This window comes from Cucumis sativus, chromosome 5 (genome assembly GCF_000004075.3).
Source record: "Cucumis sativus cultivar 9930 chromosome 5, Cucumber_9930_V3, whole genome shotgun sequence".
Lineage (NCBI taxonomy): Eukaryota > Viridiplantae > Streptophyta > Magnoliopsida > Cucurbitales > Cucurbitaceae > Cucumis > Cucumis sativus.
This window is the reverse complement of record NC_026659.2, coordinates 14,414,111-14,430,786: the sequence shown is the minus strand read 5'-3', so window position 1 is coordinate 14,430,786 and position 16,676 is coordinate 14,414,111. Positions and strand designations below refer to the sequence as shown.

The 16,676-nt window shown below is 34.9% G+C and overlaps 1 protein-coding gene across 1 annotated transcript; it reads right to left on the bottom strand.

The window, feature by feature from the left end:
- Positions 1–4,767: 4,767 nt before the first annotated feature.
- Positions 4,768–9,186, bottom strand: LOC116403909. The gene is made up of 7 exons (XM_031885854.1): positions 9,106–9,186; positions 8,324–8,792; positions 7,897–7,988; positions 7,693–7,800; positions 5,618–6,195; positions 5,325–5,467; positions 4,768–5,155 (listed from the first exon to the last, which is right to left on the bottom strand). The coding sequence occupies exons 1-7, from the start codon at positions 9,184–9,186 to the stop codon at positions 4,920–4,922; spliced, it is 1,707 nt and encodes a 568-aa protein (XP_031741714.1). The 3' UTR covers positions 4,768–4,919.
- Positions 9,187–16,676: the final 7,490 nt, after the last annotated feature.

Sequence of the window (16,676 nt, the reverse complement as noted above, 5' to 3'; positions counted from 1 at the left end):
TAGAGGGAACATTATCCAAAACATAAGCAGCTGTTTCTAAAGCATATCCCTAAAAAGAATCTGACATCTGAGAAAAAGTCATCATAGAGCGAACCATGTCTAACAAGGTCCGGTTTCTTCTTTCTGATACACCGTTCCGTTGAGGTGTACTAGGTGCAGAGAGTTGTGACTGGATTCCATTTTCTATTAAATAGTCTCGGAATCGTAAGTCCATATACTCTCCACCTCGATCTGATCGAAGTATTTTTATTGTTTTACCTAATTCGTTTTCTACTTGAGGCTTATATTCTTTGAACTTTTCAAGACTATTAGACTTATGATGTATTAGGTAAATATGACCATACCTTGAATAATCATCAATGAAGCTAATGAAATATTCATATCCACCTCGAGCTTTGACATTCATTGGTCCACAAAGGTCCGAATGTATGAGCTCTAAGGGTCCTTTGGCTCTTAGACCTTTTCCAGTAAAAGATCTCTTGGTCATTTTTCCTTCAAGACAAGATTCACAAGGAGGTAAAGTATTATTTTCTAACTGACTTAGAAGCCCACTTTTAACTAATCTCCCAATCCTATTGAGATTTATGTGACCAAGTCTTAAGTGCCATAAATAGGCATTAGAAGAAACTTTTTGTCTTTTATTCTGAGTTTCAGCTGTTCTGAATATTTCAGTATTTAAGACAAAATTTGCTCTAGTTGGTCTTAACTTATATAAGTTGTCTTCAAGTATAGCAGAACAAACTAGAATACCTTTATAGAAAACGAACGCTTCATTAATTTCAAAAGATATTCTATACATTTGTTCCAAAATACAAGAGATAGATATTAAATTTCTTTTCATTTGAGGTACATATAAGACATTCTTAAGTATGACATATCTATCTCTAAAAAACAACTTTAAATCTCCCACTGCTGAAGCTGAGACCATCTCTCCTGTTCCAACCTTGAGAGTGATCTCGCCTTCTGAAAGCTTTTTCCAAGAACTATTTTCCTGAAATGAGAAGCAAATATGGTTAGTGGCTCCTGAATCTAGTATCCAGGTACAATTTTCATATTCCACTAAACATGTTTCTACAACTAGTAAATCATATTTACCTTGTGTTTCCTTCTCTGCCTTTTTTTCTGCAAGGTATTTTGGGCAGTTTCTTAACCAGTGCCCGTTTTGGCCACAATGGTAACACTTACCTTTTTCTGCACCTTTCTTACCCTTGTTCTGTTTGGGAGTCTTTCCCTTTCCCTTCTTTTTTATTTGAGCATTAGGTTTTGAGGGTCCAGCTTTGGTTTTAGAGGACGATCCTCTTATAAATTTTCTTTTTGTGGTAGCAACATTTGCTTCCACTTGTTTTCCTTTACCCATAGTAAGGTTTTGGAATCGCTGGAGTTCATTCAGAAGGGTTGTCAAGTTAAATTCTATCTTGTTCAAAGACGCATTCGTTTGGAATGGAATGAAGCTCTTCGGAAGAGACTCTAAGATAAAACTAACTTGATTAACCTCTTCGATGGGACCACCATTCACTTCAGCGATGTTGAAGTGCATCATCATGTCCAGAACATGTTCTCTAACAGAGGTCCCTTCCTTCATACGCTTAGTGTAAATGTATTTGACTGCCTCGTGTCTTAAGGACCATTCTGGTTGCCCAAACATTCCCCTTAATGAATCCATAATCTCTTTAGCCGTGGCTAAGGATTCATGTTTCTTTGCCAATACATCAGACATGCTGGCAAGAATGTAGACACGGGCTTTTTCATTAGCTTTTATCCATCGATCATATGCATCCCGACTAGTTCGGTTAGCATTAGAGGCAGGGTTTTGAGGACATTCCTCAGTTAAGACAAATCTTAAATCGTCAACCACTAGTATTGTGTTAAGATTTGATTTCCAAGCCGCATAATTATCGCCATTAAGTTTTTCGGAAGCTAAAAGTTGAACTATTGAGCTATTCATGCTGAAAAACAAACATATTCTTTTTAGGAAAAAACTATAATCATAAAAAATATCCAATCTAATTTAGCAATTACTAATAATGTACCCTTTCATTATTTGTATTTTGCAACAATATTTCAAAGGTTTAGAACAACCTTCTCCGAAGGGTAGTTGATTATTCCTCCTTTGAACCAAGACAATCTTGACTAGATGCTATCTCTAGAATAACTGCTTATTCTTTATAGCACTTAGTTATCGCTACTTTAGTCAAGAATATACTAACAACTTAGTAATTCTTGTAAGTGTTACCCACCATTTTCAGATTTCATAGATTAGAATCATTTATGAAAACTAATCTAAGAAACCTATCCATTTTGGAGTTCGCGGTGTTCCGAATCCTATAATACAACCCTCCGAAGGGAACGTCGCTCCAGGGCAGACAAGCAGGCATATTATAGAAATCTCACGGTGCGACCTAATGGAAGAGACCGTGGGATGTGCTGCCACAAATCCCTCACCCACTTACTATGAACTACTTCCCCTATTCACCTTGATTTTGATCCATGCAAACACTCTCCGAAGGGAGGCCGCTCCTATGCACGGCACAAAGCCCTGCATGGACCTCACGGTGTGAACTCTTAGGGACACTAGAGCTAAAATACATTATTTTTCTCTAGTTGAAGTGTTCTAAAGAAAAAAATAGGGTAATCCAAGCTTCAAGATTTATATTTAGGCTAACTTAAACAAATCTTAAGTCTAGATAAAACATCCAAGTATAACCATTATACAGGATTTTAACCTATGATGTCTAGGTGATAAACCATTTTTATTACCTCACACCTCTCACGAATGCTCATAAAACTAGGTTAACTAGGCTCAAGAACTGATTACGATCTCCAGGTAGGAGGTGTTCCGTAAACCGTCAACTTAAGAACCTCCAACCTTAGTCATCTTATCTGACTTGTTGACAAGATTGAACCAGGTGAGCCTTTTGTAACCAGTTTTACAAGATATCGACCTATTTCTATGAAAAATGGAAGATATGTTTAACCTAAGTGAGCATGCATTTAATCTTTGTTATTGATTTTAAAAGTCTAATTTATTTTATAACACTTATAAAAACTTTTAAACTTAATCAATCATTTTATCAATATATAACCTTATAAAAACAATCAATTAATATGGATTTTAATTTATTTAACTTTAATTAAATCATATTTAATTTTTTAATTTAATTAAATCATATTTAATTTTTTAATTTAATTAAATCATATTTAATTAAATTAAATCAAACAATAATTAATTAATTTGATTAAATCATATTTAATCAAGAATAACTTAAATACTTGGCTAAGAAGAATTTCAAGAAACACAACATTTGAGTTTGGCCTTGGAGTTATTGCTTCAAACAAGGAGATGAATGTCTATGAATTGAGATACTTTAACATCGCCGAGAACAAAGGGCGAGGGGAGAAGACTGAGGTTCAAGTCCTATATTTTGATAGCGCCATTTGAGGTAGGATCAGTTCTAGCAACCCTCTTCATCTAAAGGCTGTTTTAATTTATATACCCATACCTTGTCTGCTTTTCCTATACATCAGCAAGAGTTCTCGAGTCCAACTCTAATTTACTTCTGATGATTTATTAACTATAAATCTTGCTCATATATTCCCCTTCTTTTAGTTGGTTTGAGGATACCTTTTTTTACGCTGGGAGAACAGTTGTAATCTTAGAAAACTGATGTGCGTTTGGTTTTGGAAAAACTAGTATCCATCCTTCATATTATAAGAGCGTGGCTCAACACAAAACTAAAGTCCCTCAAAATTCAAAACTCCAACCGAAACACAATCCAAACTTGCAGTGGCTAAATGAAACAAAATATGCTATTCAACCTTGTGTGGACTTTTATGTCCAAAAAGGGAAACACAAACAAAACCCAATAGTAGAGTTCTAAAACAGAAATCACAAAAAGACAATTAATTATTATAGCTTACCTCTAAACAGGATCGAACCCAATGACTTGACACATAAGTACTATGAACGTCTGTACTCCTTGGTATCCCACCATGACATTCAAAAGTGAAGTGCACTTTCTGCTTCATGTGATCTTCAACAACCTCGCCTCCCCCTTGATTTATCCATTCAACAATTTCAGCTCTCTAATAGGCGAATTTCAAATATGATCTCAGAATATACATAAAAAATATTTGGGATTATGGAAGTTAAAAGTTGATGTACGTTTGTTAGAGTAAAATAAAATGGAAAAAAATGTGAAGGCATATTCCTCAAATGAAAAATGAAATCATAATTACTTCACATGATAAATGACATTTGGCACTATCTTAATTTTTCTAGGAAAAATACTCCCCAAGTTTTGAAGAACACATGTGTTTGGTTCCTGAGTTTTAAAAATGTACATTTTTAGTCTCCAAGTTTAAAAAAATAGGCCCATTTGGTCATGCACCTTTTTAGTCTCTGAGATTATAAAAATTGGTTTAGAAAGTCCCCAATATAACTTTATACATTTTTAAGGTAGAATAACTTCTTCTAAAAATTGGTTTTGAGAGTCTCCAATATAACATTAAGAACTCAAGGATTAAAATAGTACATTTTGAAAACTCAAGGACCAAATAAACCTATTTTTATAAAATTGGGGACTAAAAAGGTCGTTTTTCCATTTTTTTTATATCATTCTCTTAACAGGATCGGAGTGTTAAAGACACGGTAGATCTAGAATCCTATCTGCACCATTGACTTGCTTTTAAAATCATGGAGTTGGAGCACTAATGAACTACTCTTTACTCAAGTCAACTGATATTGAATAGAGGGCTCCTACTTTGTTATTTTTTAAAAAATGGATGCTATTTACCACAATAATACATCTAAAACCTAAAGTGCATAGTGTACATTAATCATGCTGTTTGAAATAAGAGGAAAGAATCTTTACAACATACCCGATCTTCTGGAAAGGAACTAGAAAAACAAAACCATGAAATCACGCCCCATCTTTTCTTGACTCTTGTTTGTACCATTTGCTACACATTGTTGGCTTTTCTGGGATAATTTCATTTTCCTGTCTCCATTCACTTGTTTCTTCAATTCTTTCCACTGCTATTGACGTCTTTCCAATGCTAACATGAATATTTCCTTCTGACACATTTGATGGCACGATTGGATGAACATTTGGAACTTTATTCTGATCCATAACAATGGTGCTCATTTTACTAGATGCTGCAAAGTAAACAGCCAGAAAATTTAGAACAAGACAAACAGGCTAGGGATCTCCAAACAAATATTAGTCATGCATCCAGATGAAATGTGCAGTTATTCTGCATGATGGTAGTTTAAGATTGCTATTCAAAAGACAAATAGCTTAGAATACGAGTCCTGCATATCAAACCTTTAGGAATAAGTTCATCATATGCCCTGTGTCTACCAAGAATAGGAATCTCCTTCTTCTGACGATCACAATCTTCAAGCCAGTTGGATCTAACCATATGAACGACTCCCGAAGTGGCAATATCTCTAACCTCCTTTTTCTCCCTGCCATTTGAAATATGATAAAACTAATTTCCAATTAGGTGGATAGATCATTCAAATGAAATCAAAAAGCTCACAGCACAGGCGAGCTCACAAATTCAAGCAATAAAGTTCACAAAACCTATGTTGCGATTTAAGTAAAAGGATAATTACATTTCTGACGGATCTCCAACTATTATGTGTGTTAATTTGTCATTGAACAACACGTATCGGGAGCCTCCACCTCTGTGAATCATATTTACAATCTTCTGCATCTCAGAAGCTTCAAACCCAACAACTTTTATTCTACATGCTGACAAATATAGGTCGTTTTCTTCAGACTGGAAGTCATTTGCAAGGAAATTAACAGTGTTTTCTTCGTTCCTTCCCATCGCGACTGACACTTCAACATCAACCTCATTTATAAAATGAGAAGCATATGAAAACATAGGCGTGCTCTGTGAAAGAGTAACTTCAACATCCATGTCTGAAAACCAAGGACCAGCAACTGCTGTGAATTTTGAATCGGCAAGAAATGAAGACGGTACAGCTTCCAAGTTCACAATAACCTTTTCTTGGCTATAGTTAGCAGTCAAGCAACCCCTTGTCAATTTATTTGAAGTTCCAGAAACGCTACCAACAGGGTACAAATCCTCATTGAACCCTTGGAGATTGATGAGCGTTTGAGCTATGTAGAACAACCTGTGGAGATTCTGGCTAGAGAAGTAAAGATGCTTCGTAATAGAAGCATTCTATTAGTAAAGGTTTTGTGGCGGAATCATCGAATTGAAGAGGCGACATCGGAGCGAGAGAAAGAGATGAGGACTCGTTATCCAGAGTTATTTCAGGATTAAAACTTTCGAGGACGAAAGTTTCTTAAGGAGGGAAGAATGTAAAGTCCCAAAGGTAAAAATATACATATATATATATACAATTTTTAATTTTTATATATTTTATATATTTTTATTTAATTTTAATTTAAATAAAAAAAAAAGAAAAGAAAGGAAAATGAAAATTCTTTATTATATATTTTTTTCTTTTTCTTTTCTTTTTCTTTTCTTTTCTCTCTTCTCCTTCCTCCCCGTGCGCCCTTCCCCTTCTCCCCGTTCGCAGCGCAGCAACCGCAACCGGCCGACCTCCATTCCTATTCTTCTTCCGTTCGCAGCAGCCGTCGACCGCCACGTGACCACTGCCCAGTCCAGATCTGCGTCGCAGCCCAGCAACCGCCGCCCCTATTTCCTTCTTCCGCCGTGCGCCGCGACTTTCGTTTTCTTCCCGCCGCAGCCCAGCAGCCGCCAGCCGCCGATCCTTTCCCTTCAGTTTTCTTCCCGCCGCAGCCAGCTGCCGATCCTTTCTCTTCCGTTTTCTTCTCGTCGCAGCCCAGCCGTCTCCATCGCCGCAGCAGTCGTCCCGCGCGCCGATTTGCCGTCTCCATCGCCGGTTATGTCTCCGTCGAAGCCAAGGCCGCCGCGTGGACCAGTAACCGCCACGCTCCCCGCTCACAACCGCCGCTCCACCTGCTATCGACGTCGGCCGACTAGTTGCTGTAACCGTTCAGATTTGCTGTCTGTTCGCGACGGTTTCCATCCGTGAACGCCACAAGGGACACTTTAAAATTTTGCTTCCGCTTAGTGATTTATTGTATTATTTGTATTCGAACGTGAGACTGTTTAGAAATTTTGAGGTTGTAAAGTATTCAAGGATTCGAAATTTTTAGTTTTAAATTTTCACGTGAATTTTAGTAATTTAAAACTGGGGTCCAAAGAAACAAAACAAATTTCGTTCTTTTGAGGTTTTAAATTTTATTTAACCAAGGTCTTTTGTCAAAAGTTAATGACCTCGACTTAGGTAAAAAGTTGGGTCGTTATAAAACCTTTGCAATAACATTTCAGGTAGAATAAAACTAAAACCATTATTAAGTCTATTACACATTTAACAATTAAATTAAGGGAGAATATCAATTTATACCCCTAAACTTTAGAGATTGTATCAATTTAAACCCTGGCTTTTGTTAGTGTATCAATTTACGCCCTCTATTACATTCTTTTTTGAAAAATTTCGTGTGAAACTTATAATTATATCAATTAGATCAATTTAAAGGTAACCGTGATTAAAGGTCTAAATTGATTGAAAAATGAATTTTGTGGAGTTTAATTGACTCAAATCTTATGATTCACGTGATATTCATGAAATGGTCTAAATACACATACATATCACGTCAAGAAAATCGAAAGTTCAAGCAACATGACCTTGTATTTCGCAGCCAAAGCATTCTTCGCGATAACAAAACTGACATCTAGTAATGCTTTCGTATGCAATACTTCCCCCATTGCACTAACTAACTTCCCTATCTCAACCTGCAATGCAACTTTGTGTCATTAGTTCTACAAAAATAAAATTACTAATTACTAATAAGAAAAAAGATGGGTGGACTAGGAACATTTGCAACGTACCTTTTCATCTTCTTGAAAACCGGATGCCAAGATTTTCACACCATCCATGGCAAGGCAGCAAGTACAACCCTGTTGAGGAAGAGGTCTGTGCTCTTTTTGCACATGACATCACGCACTGAGGACCTTCCCAACAGAAATTCATGTTGTCAGCGACGCACCAAATCCCCGGCGTCGGACTGAAATGAGAATTTCAAACAACTAGGTTTGGCTATTCGGAAAGAGAGAGCAGTGAAGTATATATTACTCGGCTATTGCGTACATGCAGCATGCACTGACAAATATTAGCTGCAATTCGGTAACTATACATTTGACAAATTAATTGAGACATTCAATTTCCTGTTAATCTCATTCTCCAATCGAAAATTTCTCTCCAATTCTATTCCGCAAAAGAAAGAAAGAAAAGGCTGGAACTACAAATTAACTATACCTAACAAGTTGCAGCCCTTGGCGCGAAGATCCTCGAACTTTGCCTGAAAGAAGGAATCAACAACCAATAAACACATCGCCAATCCGAGTAGCCATATAAATTGAACAAGAAATCGATGAGACGTTTCGTACGTGATCGGCGGAGAAGATAACATGATAGTCGTTAGGGGCGTTTTGAGAGGGATCGCAACAGAGGAAGCCTTCGCCCCATTCTGCTTGAGAGCGTCGTGAAAAGCATCGAACATCTCTGGAGCGACAAGATTACGAGAGACGAACACATTAGCTCCGACAAATGGTTTGGGCTTCAGAATTTGGAGAATTGCTTCGATTACTTTCTGTGTCGATGGAAGTCCGGCGAGAGAGAGGATTTTGTGAGAAATTGGAGGGATGAAAGATTGAGAGTGTGAATGGCAGAACGGTTTTGTGAAACGAAGTTGAGCTTTTGTAGCACATTTGCTTGGCGTTGATATCTAAAAATTTTCCAAAAACGTACTTTTAAGGGTATTTGCGAGAGGGAAAAGAAACTAAAGGAAAGAAATTGGCTCAATTAGAATAATAGCAATTTTAAAGTTAAAAAATGACAGAATAAAAAAAAACAATATATAAGAATTTGCAAAAACCCAAAATACCATTTATTATATAGATAAAGTGTAAACTAAGCTAAAATATAATAAATACATTTTCTTTTTTGTTTTTCGTTTCTCATCTTTCATTTTCAAAGTCTTCTTTCATATCCATTTTTCATTTTTCTTTTTTGATCTCATCTTTCTCGAGTGGACAAACCCTAATCTTTCCACCTTGAAGCGGCAAACTCCAATCTCTACTCTCTTCCATTTGAAGTTTGAGGTTCATCTTCAACTCCATCATGCATTTTCAAAAAGAAACTCCATCATGCATTTTCAAAAAGAATAATATAAACATTTGAAGCATGCAAATATTATCTTCATTTTCCATCTTCCATCTTTGATTTTCAAGTCTACAACCTGCAATCTCAAAGCTTCGGGTGGAAAAACAAAAACCTTCACTCAGAACTAAAAGATACAAAAGTTATCTTCCTCGTCTCTTAGAAACATTTTAGCTGATATTTTTGAAAAAATATATTTATATTAATTATTTAATAAAATGTAGATGAAATTTGGGAGATTTTATACAAAAACACAATATCTTAGGCTATTTTATTGGAAAATAAATTAATATCTAATATGAAAACTAATTTTAATTTCTAAATTATTATGGATGGAAAGATTCAACTTATTTTAAAACAAAAAAAGGGTGAGTTTTAATTTCCAAATAATAAAAAAAAAATGTTGAGATCTTAATACAAAAACTAATTTTAATTTTCAAATTCAAAATTTAAAAGTAAATTAAGATCTAATTAGAAAACTAATTTTAATTTACAATTTATTAAAGGTTGACGAAAAGACGGAGATTTAGCCAATAAAAATTAATAATATGATTATTTTGAAATAAAAAAATGAATAAAGTTGTTAAGAACTTTAACACTGGTGAAATAAAAAAATGAATAAAGTTGTTGATATCTTTTTAATCCCGAGATAATAGGAAGAGGTTAGGATATGATTCTCTACGTTATTAACACGTATACTCATAATTGCATATCATAAATTAATTATAATGAAAAACTTTGATAAATTCATAACTGTATATTGCAAATTAATTACACATAAAAGACTTTTGATAAGACTGCAGTATATTGAAATAATTACACTTTTAAACTAATATTGATAGAAATTATAATTTAATTAATGTTATTAAGTCAAATGAACATAGTTTAAAAAACTTCCTAAACACAATTAAACTAATTGTTTTATATATATATATACAATATGCTATATTTTTAGAATAAGTTAATTATAATTTAATAAGAAACATTGGAAAACAAACAAATAAGCAAGTTCTCACTTGAAAAAAATGACAATAAAATTTTAATTCGAAATAATAAATTGGTTATTTTTGTGATTGAACTCAATGTTATTTTGGTATTAAAACGCTGTTTTGAAATAAAATCAATGGTTGAAATTCTCCTAAATTCAAAATAATAATTGGGTTATTTTAAAATTGCGTTTTAAAATCAATAGTTGAGATTCTCCAATTCAAAAATTAATAAATTGGTTATTTTGAAATTTATTTTAAATTAAAATTAAGGTTGAGATTTTCCCAACTTCAAAATAATAATTGAGTTATTTTGGTATTCAAGCCATTAATGTTATTTTGAGATAAGATAGCAAACAAAGTGATATTTTTTTAATTTTGAAATTTAATTAAGGTTATTTTGATACAAAATCTATCGTTGAGATTCTCAAATTCTGAAAAATAATAATTTTGTTAATTTGAAATTTAATTGGGTTATTTTGAAATTCAAAATTTGGTTATTTTAAAATTAGTAAGATTTAATAAAGTTATTAAAATGTTGAAACAATTAGTTGAGTCCCGAGATATTAAGAAAAAAAAGTTATGACATGGGTTGCTGTATCTTTTTTAGGTAAAAAAATAACTAAAAGCAGATAAATGCATAACCTAAATTAATTACAATATAGAAACAAAATAATTATAGTTGGATAAGGGGATATTTTGGTATTTTATAAAATATAATGCACGTGTGAAAAATGCTATTTGCTAAAATTTAAAAGAAAAAGTAGTTTTGCCATTTTTCAAAATGACCCATAAAAACGTTGATATATCTCTTGTTATTCCAAAGAAATTGGCTCACGGAAAATGACTAAATTTAATTATCCTTATTCCTTCTACATCCGCTCGACCAATGGCTCTCTCTTCTTCTACACACTTTTCCTCTCTATTTTGCCCAAATCTATTTCCCCAAAATCGATCTATCTCTCAACCTACTTCCCTAGATCTTACAGTATTTTTACCCTCTTCGACACTCACTGGTTTTTCTCCATCGTTCAACATCATCTTCTTCACGGTATTTTGATCCACACCGATTTTCTAAACCTTACATTTTCCCCTATTGTTCGTCGGTCTCCGATGTCCCCATGGGTGTGGTTGTCGTTGACAGGCTACGTTTAGAAATAAACGGCCTCTGATGCCTTATTTTCGGACATTATTCATTGTATTTTTCTTGCCGCTCGGTTAACCTTTGTGGCTGCGACGATCTTCCCTCCAATGATGACTGATGGATACTAACCGAGGGTTGTGGCTTTGGTGGTTCCGAGCAAGGTAGGGCTGAGGTAATATTTCTTCCTTCTATTCGTCTGCCGATGATTAGTTATTTTCCCGGATATCATATTGTTTTGATTGAAACGATAATTCCATGTGTTCTCTTTGATCTTCATTATTAGTGGTTTTATTTTGTTCCATGTTCGATCTTAAAGTGTTCACAATCGTTTGTCTTTGTCAATGGTCATTTTCTTTCTTCATTTGTTTGTCAGTGGCTTATATTTTTTTTCATTCACTTATTATGTGTAGAAATTGGAAAAGAAGTTTTTGTGTATCTGTTTGTTGCATTGTGTCTCTGTACTAGTTTCTCTTTTTTCATCTTCCTTTTATTGTACACTATATTTGTATTTTTGGCTTCTTGTGTGTCGAAAATGGGAAAAGAAAACAATAACTTTCCCAAAGATGTCTATTTATGTAGAAATTCGACTGGGATGGGGATTCTGCTTTCGTTCTTCCTTTTCGGATAATTTAGAGTTTTTCACATTCTATGAATTCAAGTACTTTTGTACGATGGATGAAGAAAGCACCCAAGCGGAAAGGCTCATGAGTTAGCGATCAACCTGCTGCTGCTGCTTTCTTTTCACTTGTTGCCGAACTGGAATTCCCCACAAAGGGTCTCTATTGAGCGCGCGACTTTTAAATCCTTTGACTCACATTGTAATGGTCGGCCGGGAAATGCCAAAAATCTATTAGTTCATATGGGCATAACAAAGGAAGAAAGATAAGTGTTTCGGATGGTCCAGAGGCAAAAAGTATATTGCAAAACCGCTTCATTAGGCTCATATAGAGCGATAGATCAATGAAATTTGATGATGAGAGAACTAAAAAACGAAGGACTGATTAATGGAAAAAATAGTTGTCAATCTTAGATTTCAAACCGAGTTTCTTTCTTAAATGCTATAATGAACTATCTTATGGTTTCAATAGCGACTTCTGTTATGAAAACAACAGCTCGAGTACTTGTTCATTGAGGCTAAGATGACTTTACTTTACTTATGAGGGAACCATATAGGGAAAAGATAGAGAATGAGTCAATTGAGTCACCATTTCTGAAACCCATCTTGAATGATCCCTTTGAGTGACATAATATCTAAAGATAGGTTAGAGTAGATTTTCGGAGTTCAAGCTCTTTTGATTAGTACACAATCAATGAATTGATAGAACTAAGACATGCACAGCGAAAATAGAATCGAAATTCTACCCTAATTGCCCCTAATTAACATGTAACCCTAAACTAATCAAATTAGGGTTTTAGGAAATATTTCCTTTGAAACTTTCGAAAATCTTCGATATCTCCTTACCAATTCAAACCAAGACCACCACTAGTAGTCACCTACTATCCCTCTGGACAAAGAACCGGGTTGTGGGACCCAATTTGGTGTAGAAAATAAAGGAGATAAAAGAAAATTGGAAGGTAGAAATTTTTGGTTGAGATATTGGAGTATGAAAAAATAGTAATTTCTAATTACTAGAAAAAGGCCAAAAGTTTTCAACAATTTGAAAACATCCCTATTTATAACCTAATTAGATGCAAAAATGCATGTAATTAATTTGTCAAATCTCAATACCTAATATTCCACTAACAATTAGTGGAACTTAGTGGGCTAGGTGGATTATCCAACAAAATGTTAGATTTTTCCACTAACTTAGTTCAAGGGTAAAATGGTCAATTGATCTTTCAAGTCAAAAGTCAAACTTTGACTTTCGAAGTCAAAAGTCAATATTTTGACTTTTTACCATTTTGTCCATCTTGATTAATTCCGACCTCCCGAGCATAAATTTGCATTCATTTTTCTAAAATTTAAATCACATGAATATAAGGCCGGTCAAAGTTTGGCTTTTTAAAGTCAAAAGTCAACATTTTGACTTTTTACAACTTTGACCATTTCCATCAATTCCGAGCTTCTTAGTATGAATTCGTATTCATACTTATAGTATTAAAATATTATTTAAACATAAATCTCTATTTCTAATCAGAAGATCGATGATTATATCATTATATTTGTCGGTTTCTCTTTCTTCTCCCAATTCGAACAATTCAACTTATTCCATCACACTGTTCTAAGTTTATTCCATATGAGCTAGCAGAGGGACCTAATGGACCTATAGATCATGGGCTCCAACGATTCAAAGATTAACTAGCAAAACACTTTTAGACCGAGTTAATCAACATTCGTTAACTAACGGGTCATTCCACTAAAATCCCGTAGTTGCACTCTCCTCACTATAGATATATTTTTATCCATTTGATAAAATAATAATCAGTAAGTTAATCCTTCATAGGTTGTTCATAACCTTGGCTAGGTCAAAATACCGTTTTACCCCCAAGATTACATTTTGCTCCTTAAGTCCCACTAATCCATTATTGAACAATTGGTTTAAGGTCCAACCTATAACCTTAATCTCTCTTGGGCCAATGAGAGGGAGGGGCCCCTTATTCAAGACTTGGATTCAGTGCTTAAGAGAACAACTTATCTACTAACCCTAAAGCGGATAAGAGTGAATTTCATAATGCACCCCATGTCCCGAGCTATCCACCCGATCTTACCCTTGAAATGGGAGACTTATTGGGCCAACGCTGATGAGCTACCCTCACCTATGCAGATTTAAGGATAATCTCATGTGAACAGGAGTTCATAGTTAGTTCAGGATTAAGATTAAGTTACCTAGGTCATCAATAATCGAGATAGTCAGTTTTAAACAGTAAACGGTGTTATAACGTAAAAGTGACTAATTCATGGTTCAGTCTTATATAAACACTTTACATAGGATGCCTCCACTTTCATATCTCTACATGAACGATTCAAGATCACCTCGTTTGTACTTACTACAAAGTGGGCCGCATCCATAGTATCTCTAAATAAGGCGCTCATCCATTATTCATATACTATAGACAATTTAGGCTATATACTCGAACTTGATCCACGTTTATGTCTACAAATAAAGTTCAAGTTTACTAAAAAATAGCCTTGGGACTTAGTTTATTGTATTTAAGATTATAATATTTAATTTCTCAATAACAACTTTATTGAACATGATATAATTACAAACTACGAGTTTTAGGACAAAATTTCCAACAAACTCCCACTTGGACTAAAACTCCTAGTGGGATAAAACAATGTTGAATTTAACCAAGAGAGAATAAACACATATACAACTAGGGCACATGCCCAATAAGTCTCCCTCTTGTCCTAGTTTACAAACATCGTAGACTTAAACTGTGTAGGTGACCCTCGAACACTTTAGCCGTGAGGGCTTTTGTAAAAGAATCAGCAATGTTTTGCTTAGAAGAACTATGGGTTACTACAACGTCACCACGATGTACAATTTCCCTGATAAGATGATACAAGCCACTACGTTACTACAACTTCCATTGTGGAATCAACTATATAAGTTTGCTTTATGCATCTTCAAACTACTGCTCCTCCATTTAGAGTGAATATTGATCCTGATGTAGACTTTTTAGCATTTTATCAGTTTGGAAATCAGAATCAGTGTATCCAATAAGGATCAAATCCTTTGTACCATACACGAGCATGTAGTCTTTTGTTCTTCGAAGATATTTTAGAATGTTCTAAACGGTTGTCCAGTGATCACATCCAGGATTGGATTGCTACCTACTGACCACCCTACTGAGTAGCAAATGTCAGGTCTAGTACATAACATTGCATACATCAAACTTCCAACAACGGAAGCATAGAGTATATTTCTCATATCCTCAACTTCTTGAGGTGTCTTAGAACATTGTTCCTTTGTCATATGAACTCCATATCTGTACGGCAACAGACCCTTTTTGGAATTCTGCATTTTATACCTAGACAACATTTTGTCTATATAAGATGCTTGAGACATGGTTAGTGTTTTGTTCTTTTGGTTCCGAACAATTTGGATTCTGAGAATGTATTTGTGGGCCACTCTTTTTCTATGCAGGCAAAGACCATCTCAAACTACCTTAGAAGAGGCAGGAATTGAGAGGCAGTGCCTGCTCTCGTGGCGGCCTTATCTCTTCTTATGACACTTCTACCAGTGGAGGTTTCAATCCTTCTTCTTTTGAAGGAGAAAGATGCCTTATGCATGCATTGGCCTCTAGCATATTTCTTTATTTATTGGTCATATGTCAATTTTTCTCCCCTGGTTTTTCTTTCTATTTGCCTTATCAAATAAGACCCTCAACAAAGGCGACAACTTAAACAAGGGCTACTGCCTCTCCCTCTACATCCCTTTCCTTTCTTTAATGGGGGAAAGATTTTTAGAGATCTTATTCAAGATCTAGACTCTGGAAAGGAGCGCCTCCTTTCCTTTCCCTTCGCCTTCATAAGTCAAGCTATGAAAATAGATTGTAAGTGAACCGCTTACCATTCAGACTGATCTAGGAGACGGATCGAGGTGTGGAGTTTTCTTCTTTCTTGCTTTGACCTGTCCCACGATCTTTTGAGCTAGTCTACTTTCTCTCTGCGGTTAGCTTCAGGAACTACCCCAATGAGAGGTGGAGCATAACCTTTCCAGGAGATCGATACCCTGATCTCGCTCAAGTATTAAGAAGATAAAGTGCTCAAGACTATGTAAGAAGATATGAAAAAAAAAATCAAATTTTGAAAGCTCTAATCTTTCATACTCTTAATTATACCCACGAAGCAGTAGGCTGAGCACCTTGATGTATAGGCCTTATGAATATGAGTGATAGCTTCTGATATGGAAAGGGGAAAGCAGGACCCGCTTGAGGGATTTTGATGACTCTACTCAAGAAATAAGAAGAGAAGATAGAGTAAAGTCGAGTCCTCTGATTCTCATCCACTTCTCCAACTTCGTCTCCTCAACTGCGTAAACTGTAGGTCTCTTTCTTCTCCTCGTTCATAATGCACACCTCTTCCCTTCTCATAATAATCTTTTGAATAGTCAAGATCATCATAAAAAACCTTGTCAGTCTTGTCTCAACTTCTCCAACTCACTCGAGCCTAACTACTCTCCTTCTCTTTCTTTCATACTAAGTTGATAGTGAAAAGAGAGAAAATTACTAGTTGGGACTTCGACCTTTAATCATAGATCTCATGAAAGAGATAAGGCCACTTCTCTTTCTGGAACTGAAAGAAGAAGAATCGCGACTGCCAAAATCCCTCCCACGGGATGAAAATAATAATTTTATTTATCTACATTGTTAA

Bases quoted from the DNA above. Each gene is read 5' to 3' on its own strand.
- LOC116403909 (XM_031885854.1), bottom strand. From the start codon at position 9,186: ATGGAGTTGAAGATGAACCTCAAACTTCAAATGGAAGAGAGTAGAGAT. The intron at 8,793-9,105 runs GTTTGTCCACTC...GAAAATTTTTAG, and splicing joins TTCAAGGTGGAAAGATTAGG to ATATCAACGCCAAGCAAATG. The intron at 7,989-8,323 runs GTATAGTTAATT...ATGTGCAAAAAG, and splicing joins CAAGGGCTGCAACTTGTTAG to AGCACAGACCTCTTCCTCAA.